Genomic DNA, 14,068 nt, shown 5'->3' on the forward strand with positions numbered 1-14,068 from the left:
GCAAACAGAGATCAGACGCTCACTCCTGCAGCCAGACGAACTCCCGGGGATTCTCAGCTTCTCGCAGCCGTTCTTTGTGTGTGTGTGTGTTTGCCCCCTATAATGCATACACTTTTTGGGGAGGATTGAATCTAAGGCAGTAATTGCCAAAGCTCAAACCAGTGGCTTTTCTCTCCTAGTTCGCCAACAAAAGAAGCTAAATTTGCCTGTGTGTCAGAAACTCTGCAACCCTCAAGTGACTTAGATGTGCACACAAACGCTTGTATCCTCCTCCCCCCAGCTAGTTGGGCTCCTAGCTTGCTGTGGGTCACATGCCCAGCCCCTCCTGACTTGGGTCAACCCCCCAGGGCTTCACCACCACTAGCGTGGCCTGCCGTCATTAAACTCCCACGGATTAGTGGGGGTAACCGCAGCCCTCCTCAGCCCACCCTGGACGTCCCGCGACTCAATGTGGGCATTTGAGATCGAGGACAGGACACGGTGGGAATGGGGGAGAGAAAAGATGAGGACGCCGCCAGGAGAACCACTTCTTGTCCTTCAGTAAATGAGACAAGACTAAATGAACTGTAGAGGCAGAAAAGAGCATTTACTCATCTATCCTGCAAGGACAGTTTTGTGGTCTTGTCCACAGGCCCTCTGCTTCCTGTGTTAGCCCGCTGAGACAGGATGACGGGTGAGCAGACAGGAATGTGTGGGCCACTGGTGGCCCTACGTTAACATCTGGCCTGGGGGATGAGGGAAGCAGTCAGGTAATTTCCATTGTGTGTGAGTGTGCGTGGAACAAAGCTAGACTCCATTGGTTGGTTTTACTTGTTTATCCTCCTAAAACCTTGATTGTAGTCGTTCGTCTGCTGGCTGCCAAGATTCGACAGTTCTGGAAAAGAAGGGGCTTTTTGTCGCTTGCGACTGTCAAGGCAGATTTATCTATCTGGTCCTTTTTATGCGTGTTTCTTACTGTATGTTCTGCATCTGTCGTGTCTCTCTTTTTTTTTTTTTTTTCTGAATTTGTTCTCCGAAATAAAAGTCCTCTCGACTCACCTTCACCCTTAACGTATGGGTGCTTGTGTTGTAAACCGGGGCCCGTTTACAGCCGACCTGCTCCACTTGAATGAATCCTTGCCATGTTCTGTTCTTCTGTGGCTAACAACAGCAGACAATGACTGACCCCTGAGGGTGAGCACATGCATGTACTGTACAGTGTGTGTGTGTGTGTGTGTGTGTGTGTGTGTGTGTGTGTGTGTGTTGAAGGCTGATGATGGGAACAGGTAGGAACGGCCATGCTTTTCAACTCTGGTCTTGTTGTTTGGACAGTCACGCTCAGGTTGAGACCCCCTCCACAGTACGGTTTCCGAAACGTCTTCATGTGCTCCTCTCATTACCGCTGCGATACAGCTGGACCGGCAGTGGCCACTGCATTCAGAGAGGGGGCTGAGTGATTGCGCTCTGTTTACAGATCAATGCCCTCTCTTCTAATCATCCAAGCATCCAGCCACGTGTGGCCCAAGTGTTTTAATTTGCTGCGTTCAAAATGGCCCCCTCGGATTCCTTGGCGGCTGCAGGGTTTAGCCAGATCAATCAGGCCCCTGTTCAAGACGGCACATCTGGGGTCATTAACAGGAAGAAGTGTGGTGGGGGTTCTGGGCGCCTTCTTGAAGTTCTTACTCCAGCCCAATGGGGATGAGGCCTATTAAATAGATAATGGGTGTCTGGACTATTTTGGGAGCACCTCATATTTAGTGGATTTATTGGTCCGTTTCAGCCCTGCTATTTAGCTTCCTAATTTGAGCAGAGAATTCCGTGTGATTGAACCTAATTTGGACTATTCTACTCTATCATTGGCTCTAAATTACCCTCCCATAAGAGTCCTTTGGTACCAACACTCCGCACACTCGCCCACTAATCACCACGCTAGGTTTCCGTGCCAAAGTCTGACCTTTCTGCTCGGCCTGCAAACCATGTCAGACAATCTCTCCGTGCCGCTTAGCTTCCGCGTCGGATTAAATACGCTGGTTATGATGTCTATAGGCATGAGGAAACGGGTCAGATTACAAGCTTCTGCAGAAGTAGGGCATCTGTCCTCACATCACGATGGCTCGCCTGTTCTCTCTGGCGCTTGCAGATTGTCGTCTAAAGCCATAGAGCATGTAATTTAAACACATCTTGTGGCTGTTCAGCAGCTGCTCTGTTTGAAACACACACGCAGCAGCTGCTGGTATAATTTATGTATCTGTATGTTATGTGAGCAACTCACAACAACACCGTTCTGACTGAAAATGCAACTTAGTCATTTGATGTCTGGTTGTGGTCATTTTCCCTTTGTTTTTATTCAGACTGTATTATGGTTATGATCTCTTTTTGTGGGTTTTTGGTCCTTTCACTCTGTATTGGGTGCTTTCACATCCTTGTTCAACATTCTTGAGTCCTTTTGACTCAATTTTGTAATGTTTTTTTTTTTTTTTTATTATTTATGCTCAGTTTAGGTCTTAACTGAGCTCTTTTGAAGAAGATATATGGACACTTGGCACACAGGCTCCAGCCAGTGGGCCCCCTGGGGTCCTTGGCCCCTGGGTTTGTACCCAGTAGACCTGTCCAGTAATCCATCCAAGCAGTGGATTGTAAAATACAGTGTCTAATCTGTACCTCACTATGAATAGTTTGAACTGAAACTTTTTTTTTTTGCAGGATATAGTCTCCTTAAAATTTTATTTTCATTGCGTGGATTTCCCCAAATAACCAGGATAGTGTTTTTTGGGAAGTGCTGTTGCTACAAACTTAACCCTTTGACCTCTGCTCCACTGGGAACAAAGCAGACGAATGCCATTTTCCATTTTCCAATCATAGAACAGTTTACTGTGCCATTTACACCAGGGTAGATATCCTTCATTATTATATTCATTGTAGTGTTGCAAAAATATAAAGCCAATTATATTTCATTGGAAAATATAGTATATAACATATAAAATTATAATAAGACATATAATAAGAGATGCGGCCACTAATAATATTTTGATAAAAACAACCTTATTTATTTCACTCAATCAGTCAGTTGTTTCAGATCTACATATAACATGACGTACATCTCTAACTAGTCCAACGTCTGTCTTCGTGTCCCACCCGGCCCTGCATAGAATTAGTTGTAAGTAATGGACTCTATGCTGTCAAGAGGACTAAAGTGTCCCACCAAGTCTTCCTCAGTGTGTATCGCTGTCTCACATGTGGCGCACACATGCCTCCCGTTCACTGGGTAGATATATGCAAAGGCTCCCATGAGATGCTCTTGAGGCGTCCTCATTGCTAACTGCTTCCTTTGGCCAGAGGTGAACATGTGGAGCCCCCATGGTGAATTTGCACTCTAGGTCCTTACAAGTACAGCGCAACTGCTGGAGGGACGAAGCAAGCACCCACATACGTCCCCTTTAATTCACACTCTCTACAAATGTGTCCCCACTGGCACCCAGTCAGCACTGTGCTTACAGTACATGTTAATTGTTGCTCAGTGTCTAGCAAGGATCAGCCTTAAGGGAAGCAATGTAATTCTGCTTAGCTAAAACATTTAAATGAACCATTTAAACTCCTCTTTCACAGCAGCTGTTCAACAAATATTGGCAAGAAATACTGTCAGGCCATACTAAATGCTCCGGCCTCTTGATCGTTTTTCCTTTGGCATGTTTGTCTGTGTCGACGAGGTTAAAGGCCATTGGCCATGAGGGTGAACACCTTTGTAATGCTGCGCCGCTGTAACATGCATGACTGACGTGCATGGCTTTTGCAGCTCTGAGAGGTCCTCGGTCCTCCACGCTGCACCACACCTTTCACCAACAGTGTCAAGTTTAGTCCCAGGGTGTTTGTTCCTTCCCCTCATTTAGGTCAAGAGAGGGTCTCCTTGCATGTTTCCTGCAAAAACAGCTCTAAGCGGATAAGAGTGGCTTAATGTTTGGTTAAGCTAGGCAATCACCTGGTGGGCGTCCATAAGTGATTTGCTGGAAAGGAGTCTGGGAGGAAGAATGGAATGTCCTTGTGCCAAAACGGACAGTTTTGCAGGGGCTGGTGTGGGTCACGCGAGGGCCCCTCGATGGCCTCGATTCAGTGGCACAACCAGGTGATTGTGCTCCCTATCATTTCAGCAGCTTTAGGATTTTTCAATTGTTCACCAGTCAAAGCTGATTCGGGGGTCTCGGTCAACCTGAGCCTCTTGACAGCACTGATAACGAGAGAGAGTGTGTGTCCAGAAACCGACGGAGATAAGCTTAAGCGTCTCTGCTGATATATGAGTTTCCATCATTTGGCAGATTAGAGCAGGTGAAATGGGAAGAGTTTTGTTTATCCAAGTCTATGACTATGATCTTCATAATCCTTAGTGTTTAACTCACATTATACTCTGCATTTATGTGGGCTGAAGCTAAAATCACGGGTTTTATGATGTTATACTTCTAAAATCTTTGTCTTAATGGAAAAATGACAAAAGCCAGTGATTTTATGTGTAATTCAAAACACTAAGGGAGTGTAGTCCAACAAATGCTTGCAGCCCAGCTCCTGCTCGATCTGAGCTATCAAACGTGCAAACATGCAGGAGATGGCAGGAGAGCGATGACTAAAATAAACAAACGAGCATCTAAGAAGTGTGCGTTGATGAAAAGTGGTGCATTCAGAGAGAAGACTGTGGGAAATAATAGGCCAGAAATTCTAAGACCGCCTGCATAGATCTGTAATCCTGTAGCAAGTGCCCCTGGCATGCAGTCTCCTGTGTTTCTCGCACGGAAAGTGTCGATTCTATTGTAGCCAAAGCCTCTTAATCACCAAAGACGACTCACACATCCACAAACACACATTGGCTGACAAAACAGTTGGGGATTCCTGTTCTTAGCCGTGCTTCATCCCTACAAACCCATCCCCGATTCCCGGCTGAATACCGGCCTGCTTGCCTCTCAGCAGGGGCACTTTGCCTTTGGTGAGGGCTTAACGTGGGACATATGGGAAAGTCTTTGCTGCCAGATCACTGCCTTTGCACGTGGCCAGTGTCACATAGTGACACAATGGAGGCGTAGCGAGTCGAAAATGAGAACAGGGCTATGCGGTAACCCGGTCACAGGACTGACCATGCTGTCTGTCGATTGAGCGAAAAGCACTCAAGCTTATGTGATGGCTGCATGGCCTAGTTTAGCCCAGAGACCCACATTTCAGCGAGGGCATCAGGAAGGCTGTGAGAGCAAAGTGCTGTGCATGCATTCAGATGTCTCTGCATACTGAACTCAGGGATATCTGCGCTGTATTTCTGGCGTTTTTCAGGAAAAGTGGCGGCGTTAAAAATGGAGAAAGACTCAAGATGGGGTAAGTTTGCATCTGTCAGCTTAGTGAGAGACAAGCTGCTGGACTTTGGAATGAAACACACCGTCTTTTAAAGTCTTGACATCATTGTGACTTTTGATGGTTAAACTGTAAAGAAGACGAAGACAGGGGGCGTTTTGCGTTTGACCTCTAATTACCTTGGTGTGTCCTGTTGACGCATTACTTTGTTCCCAGGCAAATCTTCAAACAGCCCACATATCGCCTGTGTGTGTGTGTGAGAGAGAGAGAGAGAGAGAAGAAGAAAGGTGTGTTGGCAGATCCACGTCAGAGCTTAAGGCTGAAAATTGATTGCACCCTTAATTGTAATTCCAGGACTGTTGACTCGCGCTGTGTTAGAAATTCAGCTCATTCCACACGAGGGGGTCAGGAAAGTCAGACTTTGCTTTCACCTCCACATACGGCCCCTTCAAAACGCTCATTTGTCCTTCGTTTCCTTGCCCCTTCCCTGAATGATGTTTTCAATAGGTGGTTGGCGAGCACTCTAAGCAAGACTAGTATGTCTTTTCTGTAAGTAATGCGCTGTCATGTGATGGTTATAATCCATCCATCATAAGCACTGAGCACACTCCCTCATATGTAAATAGGTTTTCTGTGGCTGGATTTACAGTAATGACAAATTGCATTGTTGATCATGTTTGATATTTTGCTGGACACTTGCTCCATTCTGTTCTTGGCTGGATTGGCTGCTTTAGAGACACACATTTGTTTGTTTAAATGCACTTTTTCATGCATTTGAAAATACACTACTTTATGAAAAGCACCGTCATAACTACATTCTAATAAGTTATTATGGCTCGGATTCCAGCGAAGTGCTGTTAAATGGCATTTTGTAGTCAGTGCAACATCAATACTGATTACAGGGAGATAATAAGCTGCTCACTCAACTCCAATTAGATTAATTCAAGAAGAGTTCTGTGTTTGTTTTCCATATTTTGCCCAAAACTGAAGACACATTTCTTTCACATCGTCCACATATTTCCAGTCCCCTCGGCACCATCTGTGTACTTCAAAGTCCTTCAGTTGTCCGTCCCTGCAAAGGTCCATCGAGTGAGATGCCACACAATTGTGCCTTCGGTGACGGGAAGCTTTGAAATGGAAGCGGTCTGGAAGGAGAGTCATGGCTCTAGAGCCGGTACCTCATTCAGCTCAGAAACACAAAGGGTCTCTTTCAGGTGTGCGGGAATGCCATCAACCCCCTTTAAAACAACCTCAGCTGAAACATTGTGTTCACCCTGCTATTCTCACACGGAAGGAGGGATCCAAGTGTTTCTCACCGTCCTGCCGCTCTCTGACGTGAAGGCCACAGAGGCAAGCATGCGGCAAAGTTTCTGAAAGTTTTGCAGGTACGGCCACAGCAGCAACAAATGTCGAAATAATTCAATTCCAAATTCATTGCTATTCGGGCTTATTTGGCACGTTTTTATGCACAGACTAATTCTGACTCCATCTGTTGGCTCGCCTAATGATATTTCCACTATTTCCCATTTCAGGTTTAATTTTAAAACTCCCACCTATACACAATTATCGCGCATCTATTTCTCATTACCTCAGCTGTCAGCTCGCTCCAAATCAAAAAAGTTTGCAGTCAAGTTCACAGTGTTACTTTCTGAAACAAAGGACAGAGCCACAATGCACGATTCAAACACCCTTTGTAATGTTTTTGTTCTTCACTGGTAAAAATGCATTGCCATCATTCATTCAGTTTGAAGGAGCTAGGAGCTGCTGTATGTCACTTCCTTATAGCGTCAGTAGATGAATAGATGAAAACCTTGAGAACGGAATCTTTAATATTGCACAGAGGACAGAATATAGGTTTGTACATACAAACTGTGATAGATCTGTTGGTGGTCACCTTTCCAAATCCCCTCAGTCCAAGAACTACCCCTGCTTGCCATGCTGATCATGCCTGTTGGCTCGTCCTTGACCTGGTGTCAGCGACTCCAAAGCCATCTATGCCACGTCCTCTTTGCTCTGTAGGTTGTGCTGATTAAGGCCAGCATTTAAAGCAGGAACTGAAGCAATCTGCCACCAGCGCTGTCCACCTATTTGACCGTGCAGTCAGCAGCAAGCCGCCTGATTACAGCCGGCTTTATGGCTCAGCCTGGACAGATGGTGAGGCTAGCACCGTCCTTCCCTTTCCTGTCCGCCTGTGCTCCTTAACAACCACTGCTATACAATGCCACTGGACAACAAAGCTACATCTACAACACATAGTGTACATGCATACTCAAGTCTAGTGTGTGTGTGTGTGTGTGTGTGTGTGTGTGTGTGTGCCTGTGCGTGTGTGTATGCAGATATTTAATTCCAAAAAAGCTGTAGCTCATGGTTTTCTTGAATGTGAAAGTTAAAATTACCTAAAGCAACTCAAGCTTTTTGTAATTAATCAAAATAGGTCCTAGTTAAAATGCTAAACCTAAATATACTGTTTATAATATAATTTCATTAACTGCAAATGTATTGGAATGCACCTTCTTGCAAAGCAAGGCTAACAGTTTCCCCCTATTTCCAGTCTTTATTAGACTAGATTAGATTTAATTCAACTTTATTGTCATTACACATGTACAAGTACAATGCAACGAAATGCGGTTTTGGTCTAACCAAGAGTGCAATAGCAGCAAAAGCAGGATATCCAGTTATTGCATAAATAAATAAGTTAGTATTGTACAATATTGTAAATGGATGTGTACAATGATATGTAAGGCTGTGGTGAGCTATAAACAGAAGTAAGAACATAATAATATTAAATAAATAAGAATATGGTGGACAGTGGTGCATTGGATATAGTGCAAGTAAATTATGAACAGAGGCTTTAAAGTGATAGTAGTGCAGTGTTTTAACGTGCTGTAGTGACTGTAAATGAACAGTTTGCAGTGCAAATGAGCAGTTTTGTGGTAACATAACATAAACGTTATGTGTAAATAGTCTAGTAGTGCAAATGACATTGGGAAGCGGGGGGGTTATAATGGGGGGGCCAGTACATGAGGGGCAGAGGGATCAGCGGGCTGCAGAGTTCAGTAAAGAGACAGCTCTAGGGAAAAAGCTGTTCTTCAGTCTGCTAGTCCTGGTTTTGAGGCACCTGAAGCGCCTGCCGGAGGGTAAGAGAGTGATCAGTCTATGGGCGGGATGAGAGGAGTCCTTATAGATGCTGCGAGCTCGACGCAGGGCCTCTGGACGTCCTCCATGGCTGGAAGGGTGGTCCCTGTGATGCGCTGGGCGGTTTTCACCACCCGCTGCAGTTGCCTTGTGCTCTGCAACAGTGCAGCTCCCACACCAGACTGTGACACAGTTGGTCAGGATGCTTTCTATTGCACAACAATAGAAGTTCACCAGTATATCTGAGGACAGCCGATTCTTCTTTAGTGTCCTCAAGAAGAAGAGGCGCTAGTGGGCCTTCTTAACTAGACTGGAGGTGTTTATAGTCCACGACAGGTCCTCAGATATGTGGATCCCTAGGAACTGGAGACACGCTCAACAGCCGTTCCATGAATGTGGATGGTGTCATGTGTATTGTATGACCTGAAGTCCACAATGAGCTCCTTCGTCTTGGAGTTGTTTTATGCTAAGCTAACAGCTCGAAATGTAATAACCAGACTTGAGTGAGTGGTAATAGTTGAGAAGCAAAATCAGCAAATTTCCACAAACATCAATTTGTTTAGGATTAATGATGAAGTTTAGTTTGAAATCAACTTGTGTGTGTTTGTGATCATTTTGTATCCATTTTTGTTCATTTGGGGATTTAAAAGCAAATGTTTTTCCTCATTTTTGTGTGTGCTTCGGGGTATTTGCACATCTTTTGCGTAGCTTGAGGTTGTTCATCATTCCTAAGTCATTTTACTTTGTCGTTTTAAAAGTAGCTATTTCAAACACAAAACATGCACAGTGACTTCACAGGTTCTTGCCCATGGGCCCTATGAGCTCTCGGGATGCTGGGCCTGTGCTTTTTCTACAATTTAGGCGCCTTTGTTTTGGCTTAACGAGCCATGGGTTTGCGTCACGGCTAGACGACGTAACTGATGTGCAACAGATTAGGAGAACCACTCTCTAATGCCAACATTTGCATTTGTAACCACAAGTTTCAACTCTGTTGTTTAAACCCTTTTTCATTTTCAACTATCACCGTGAATCAATGCAGATAAAGCATCATGAAATTCAAATGAGTCCCACCTGACAATGTCAAAGCCTCTCTTTTGTCAGGATGTTCTTTATTTATTTTTTTCTATTTAACAATGGCTGACTGTCACTCACCATACAACGCTTCTCCTGAATGTCTGTTTTATCTTATCATTTTCATTTACAAGATCCCTGCTTGGTCCAAGATCATCTCACGTAGTTTATCTAGCGCTGTGGTACCCTGCCATTTTTTTGGCCGAAAACAAATGCACGTAGGGTCAAAGTTCGTCGTACAGCTCGCTGGCATGTGGCTGTTATTCAGATGGAAATAGGTGGAGGCATTTTCACATGCACTCTGTGTTTTGCATGCAGCTTGCAGTGCGAGCAGCACGAAATAGAAGCGCAGATTGTTTCGAGCAGGCCGTGTCTCATAGTCTAAGGTCACTCGCTCACTGGTTGCCTCTGTGATTGCACTTAATTCACACCGTCCGACACACACGACGACAAAATCACACACAATAAGGTAATAAATGCTATGTTTGCAGGTTTTGCGCTCAATCTGGTCATTTGGACAAAGTGTTCCCCAAATAGTGAACCGAACAGAAGTTAGGATTCAGTCCAAAAATAAAATTACCACTCATCCATCTTGTGTCCCTGGCTCAGTCCCATTCTCTTTTCATTTTCCCTCTGTGTGTGTGTGTGCATGCTTCTGGAAAGTGTGGAAAAATCACAATTGAAAGATGCAACGATCCATTTCAAACAGCAAGCATCTTACACAATCCTAAAACACCTTTAAAAACAAATCCCACTTTGAGTGTGGTGCCTTTCATCCTTCTCATCACCCTGACGCTCCTCATGGACACTTTTTAATCCAATAAAACTGTGGGGTACTCAGGCGGGTTCATGCTGGTTCTTCCGCAGTCGGAATGAAAAACTAGGATCATTGTCAGGTGTCAGTGTTGTTGTAGCACCAGCCGCGTTCCTTACAGGAGCTCTGGCTTCCCGAAGCGGCTGCTGGTTGTTGAGAATAATCCGCAGCTTGTGCTTGATTATTTGAACACATCATATGAGGAATTTGGGATTTTAGATAGTGGTAGAGTTACTTTCTATGTACTATGAGTAGCACGGAAAAATGCTGTCTAAATGATCTCAAGGACACAATGTGCAAAAATGCAACCGAAAGTTTAGTTCTAACCACCAAAATCTGCAAAACTGAGGAAGCTATTGTCACACCGCGATCTCATTATTCACATGTGACACATAACTTAAGAAGACAATGTGTTTTCTGTGTGCAGGATGGAAGAGACGGTGCGGTCGCTGCTGCAGAATCAGGGCATCCTGGAGCAAACGGCTGTGGACACGGTGGACATCATGAAGGCCTGCAAGGTAAACTTACCATCCTGTAGTCACAACTGTGAGACTGAGGGTGACTGTAAATGATGCTATAGGTGATCTGAGAGAGAAACTGCAGCTTTATTTTGTTTTTCCAGCTAATTTTCTTGAAACTAGCAGCTTTGTGACTGTTATTTGCAAGTATTTTTTAGACCACGCTGTGCAATTTGGTAATTATAAATAAAGGGAAATGGAGAACGTGTTAGCTGCTACAGTAATTAAGCTCCGTCTACTGGAGTGTAGAAATTGGTATATCCATCTGAGTTTCCTAGAAAATCAAGCTAAAGCTAATTGTTGAGCTTGTGTTTAGTAGAAGTACTTGAATTACAAGGCAAACACATCAGTTCACCGATGAAACAGAACTACACTCTCTATTTAGTCACTGAAACTCGGAGCTGTGTTTGCGCCTCACTCGTCCTATTTCCAGCTCAGAGACCCACACTGTTGAGTAAAGCTAGGCTGAGCCAAGGTGAAAGCACTCATTGCTGACTGCATTACATAAGAGAGATAGCTGCCGGGATTCAGCAGAGAGGCATAGAGAATAAGCAATACTGTATATTTCTGAAGCACAGTGTCACCTTTGGGGTCATGCCTCACAGTTCAGTGCTCAACATGTTTACTCGATGCTGCAGCATTGAAATGCTGTTGCCTCAGTCTGTCTATCATCAGTGTGATGGCAAAAGAAAAGGTTATTTGGCTTCAAACTATGTGTAGACTCTGCAAAAGTACCTCGGGATGTACATATTCAACTTTTCTACAGTGTGCAAATCTTTCTACTCAGTATATGAAAAAGTACAGATGCGACAACTACAGTGTTCATAAAGCAGTTTTCTTTATTGGCTAAAATGAGAGAAAAGTGCCTCCAGGGAGAGAAGAAGCAGGCAAATCTAGTTTAGCAAGTATGCAATAAAAAGACTGCATGTGCTCGTCACTTTGAATAAAAGAAACTCTTTAGTGCAAATAAAAGTGGCCAGAATAATGCTAAATGTCAGTCGAGTGCAAGTGAAACATGGCGTTAGCAGCTACGATAATAGACTGATATCCTGCAGTTTGTCCTGAGGTGCAAAAGCTTCATCATAAAAATGTGTCTAGACAGCCTGGGCTCCTGAAATCTATGTGGAAGAAATACGGTGTGTTCATATGCAAATGCTGTTCTCTGGGGACACGGAGTAATCCTTTCCTGGGTTCCTCACCACAAATGGATTATGTTGAGGAGAAACTCTTTGACAAAGGTGATAGAAAGGGAAGCGTTGGGTGGATGCAAGCGTTTCATATTTTCAGCTCTGCTGACCTGAGCTCTGTCCAAACTAACTTGGCCCAGTGAAACTTACATTGAGCCTTTTTTCTCATTCGTCACTTGGTGTTTAGTTCATAAAAGAATTTTGTCTGAAATGACTGAAACCTGTTTAAAACCCTATAAAACATACAGAGCTTGTTCAAGCCTGTTCTGTGTCCAGTGTTAATTCGAACCTTCAGTTCAGATTGTGTCATCTCGTGGCTCACACTTTGGAGGTTGTGATTTTCCAGAGCTCCTCTAGATGATAGTATCTGAACTCCTAGAACTCCTCCGGGTGATGTCGTCTGGGGGCCAGAAGAAGAGAAATATTTTCGAATGGGGACGTCAGAGAGAAATTAAAAAGAAATAATGTCTATTTTCACCCTAAACTAAAGCCGCGGGGAGCAGGTTGAAAATTGGTGACGTTGCCCTTTAAAATCTCTCCCACACTGATGCCCAGTGTGTACAGTACTGCATGCAGATAGGCTTTGCTCCCGTGTTCAGCAGGGATGGCCACTGTCAAAGAGAATAAACTTGGAGGGTTATTACGCTATTCCCAGCTGTGGTTCACCTGAACTGTTCCTACGCAGTCATGTGCTCTTGCTGCAGCTGTATTCTGTGTATTCAGCAGACAAACTCAATAACTTGAAAGGGCAGCATGACAGACAAGGTTCCCTCCACTCTCCCACTCCACACTCTCTCTGTGGAGATTATTACTGAGCCCTTTAACGCCGTCTGATGAGCAGTCTCTCAAAGCAAGCCGCAGACTTCACGAGCTGGACCCGGCGCACAGAAGCACAACTTACAACCGTGACTATAAAGTATCACCTCGAAAACAATTGTCTGATGAAATCGAACAAGATTGAAAACCTAATAAATGTTGGGTGGAGATTGGATCAAGCTGGAAACAGGGTGGTCTGAAGGATGTTATTTCCAGTTTCTATTAGAAAAGAGTAGCTTGTTCTCTGCTGCATTTGGGTGCATGGTGCAGCCATCCATCAGCTCTGCTAACCTCAACTTTGTCCTGCACATTAAGCAAAGGTATCTTCGGGTTTGACTGCACGTCAGAGCTAAGTTACGAATAAACAATATGTCGGTGATATATCACCTTTTAAGCAGATCATTTCGAGAAAAGCTACTGTTGCGCGACGCCACTATATCACTGGAGAGAAGTTGTCTATGGAGTCCATCCATTTAGTGCTGCAACTGTGTAGATTGTCTCAATTATGTTTATGATAAACTGTTTCGTCTGTTGCTGCCCAATTAAAAGATAGAGACACTGTGAGGAAGTCACCAGGTAAAAGCTGAGGCGTCACATGATGATTAATGACACAGGAAATAAAAACCATGTTGACCTGTACTGTCAAGCTTTATGGTTTAAAGTAGCATTGAAAACTACTTCTACTAACTGCTACTACTTCAACGTCAACTGAAAGATGTTCAACTTTCAGTGCGAGGAGAACATTCGTACTTTGAGAAGGGGGAAGCTGCAAATTTGCTTGAAAACCAGCAATTTCTTCATTAATCCATTCGTTTTTTCAGCACTAATTCTATTTATTTGTTTAATCGTTTTTTTCACGACACATTATTACAGTGGATAGCCGTTCATGCAGCAAGTTCGCACTCTGAAGCTTTAACGGCTTCTTGAATAAAGATGAATCATCTCTTGAGTGCGACAGAGAGCTCATTGTGTTCTCCTTTGCAGTTCAAGCCGCAGCCAGAAAAGGCCTAATTAGTGGCTAATTATTAGCAGCACTTAATTATCGCAGATGCCAGGAAGCCAAGAAAAACAAGCGAAAAAGACACAGACAAAAACGATAGCTGGCAAAGAGTCTGAGAGAGACAGAAACGCAGTGGGAGCGAGGGAGGATGTAGGATCTACATATACAGACGAGACGAGAGTCCTCAAGGTCACTGTCGCTCTTTGGAAAACAAGTGAAACAT

General features: G+C 44.1%; 1 protein-coding gene across 9 annotated transcripts in view; it reads left to right on the forward strand.

The window, feature by feature from the left end:
- LOC137125361 (nck-associated protein 5-like) overlaps window positions 1–14,068 on the forward strand; it is a 116,434-nt gene that overhangs the window by 69,944 nt on the left and 32,422 nt on the right. For 8 of the 9 annotated variants that reach the window (XM_067500720.1, XM_067500711.1, XM_067500713.1 and 5 more), the window contains one exon: window positions 10,752–10,842. In XM_067500720.1, coding sequence (XP_067356821.1) covers window positions 10,752–10,842 — 91 coding nt within the window. Of the gene's footprint in view, window positions 1–5,094; window positions 5,329–10,751; window positions 10,843–14,068 lie in introns of those variants that run through there. The other variant, XM_067500718.1, reaches the window with a different exon arrangement.

Source organism: Channa argus, chromosome 4, assembly GCF_033026475.1.
Source record: "Channa argus isolate prfri chromosome 4, Channa argus male v1.0, whole genome shotgun sequence".
NCBI classification, from domain to species: domain Eukaryota; kingdom Metazoa; phylum Chordata; class Actinopteri; order Anabantiformes; family Channidae; genus Channa; species Channa argus.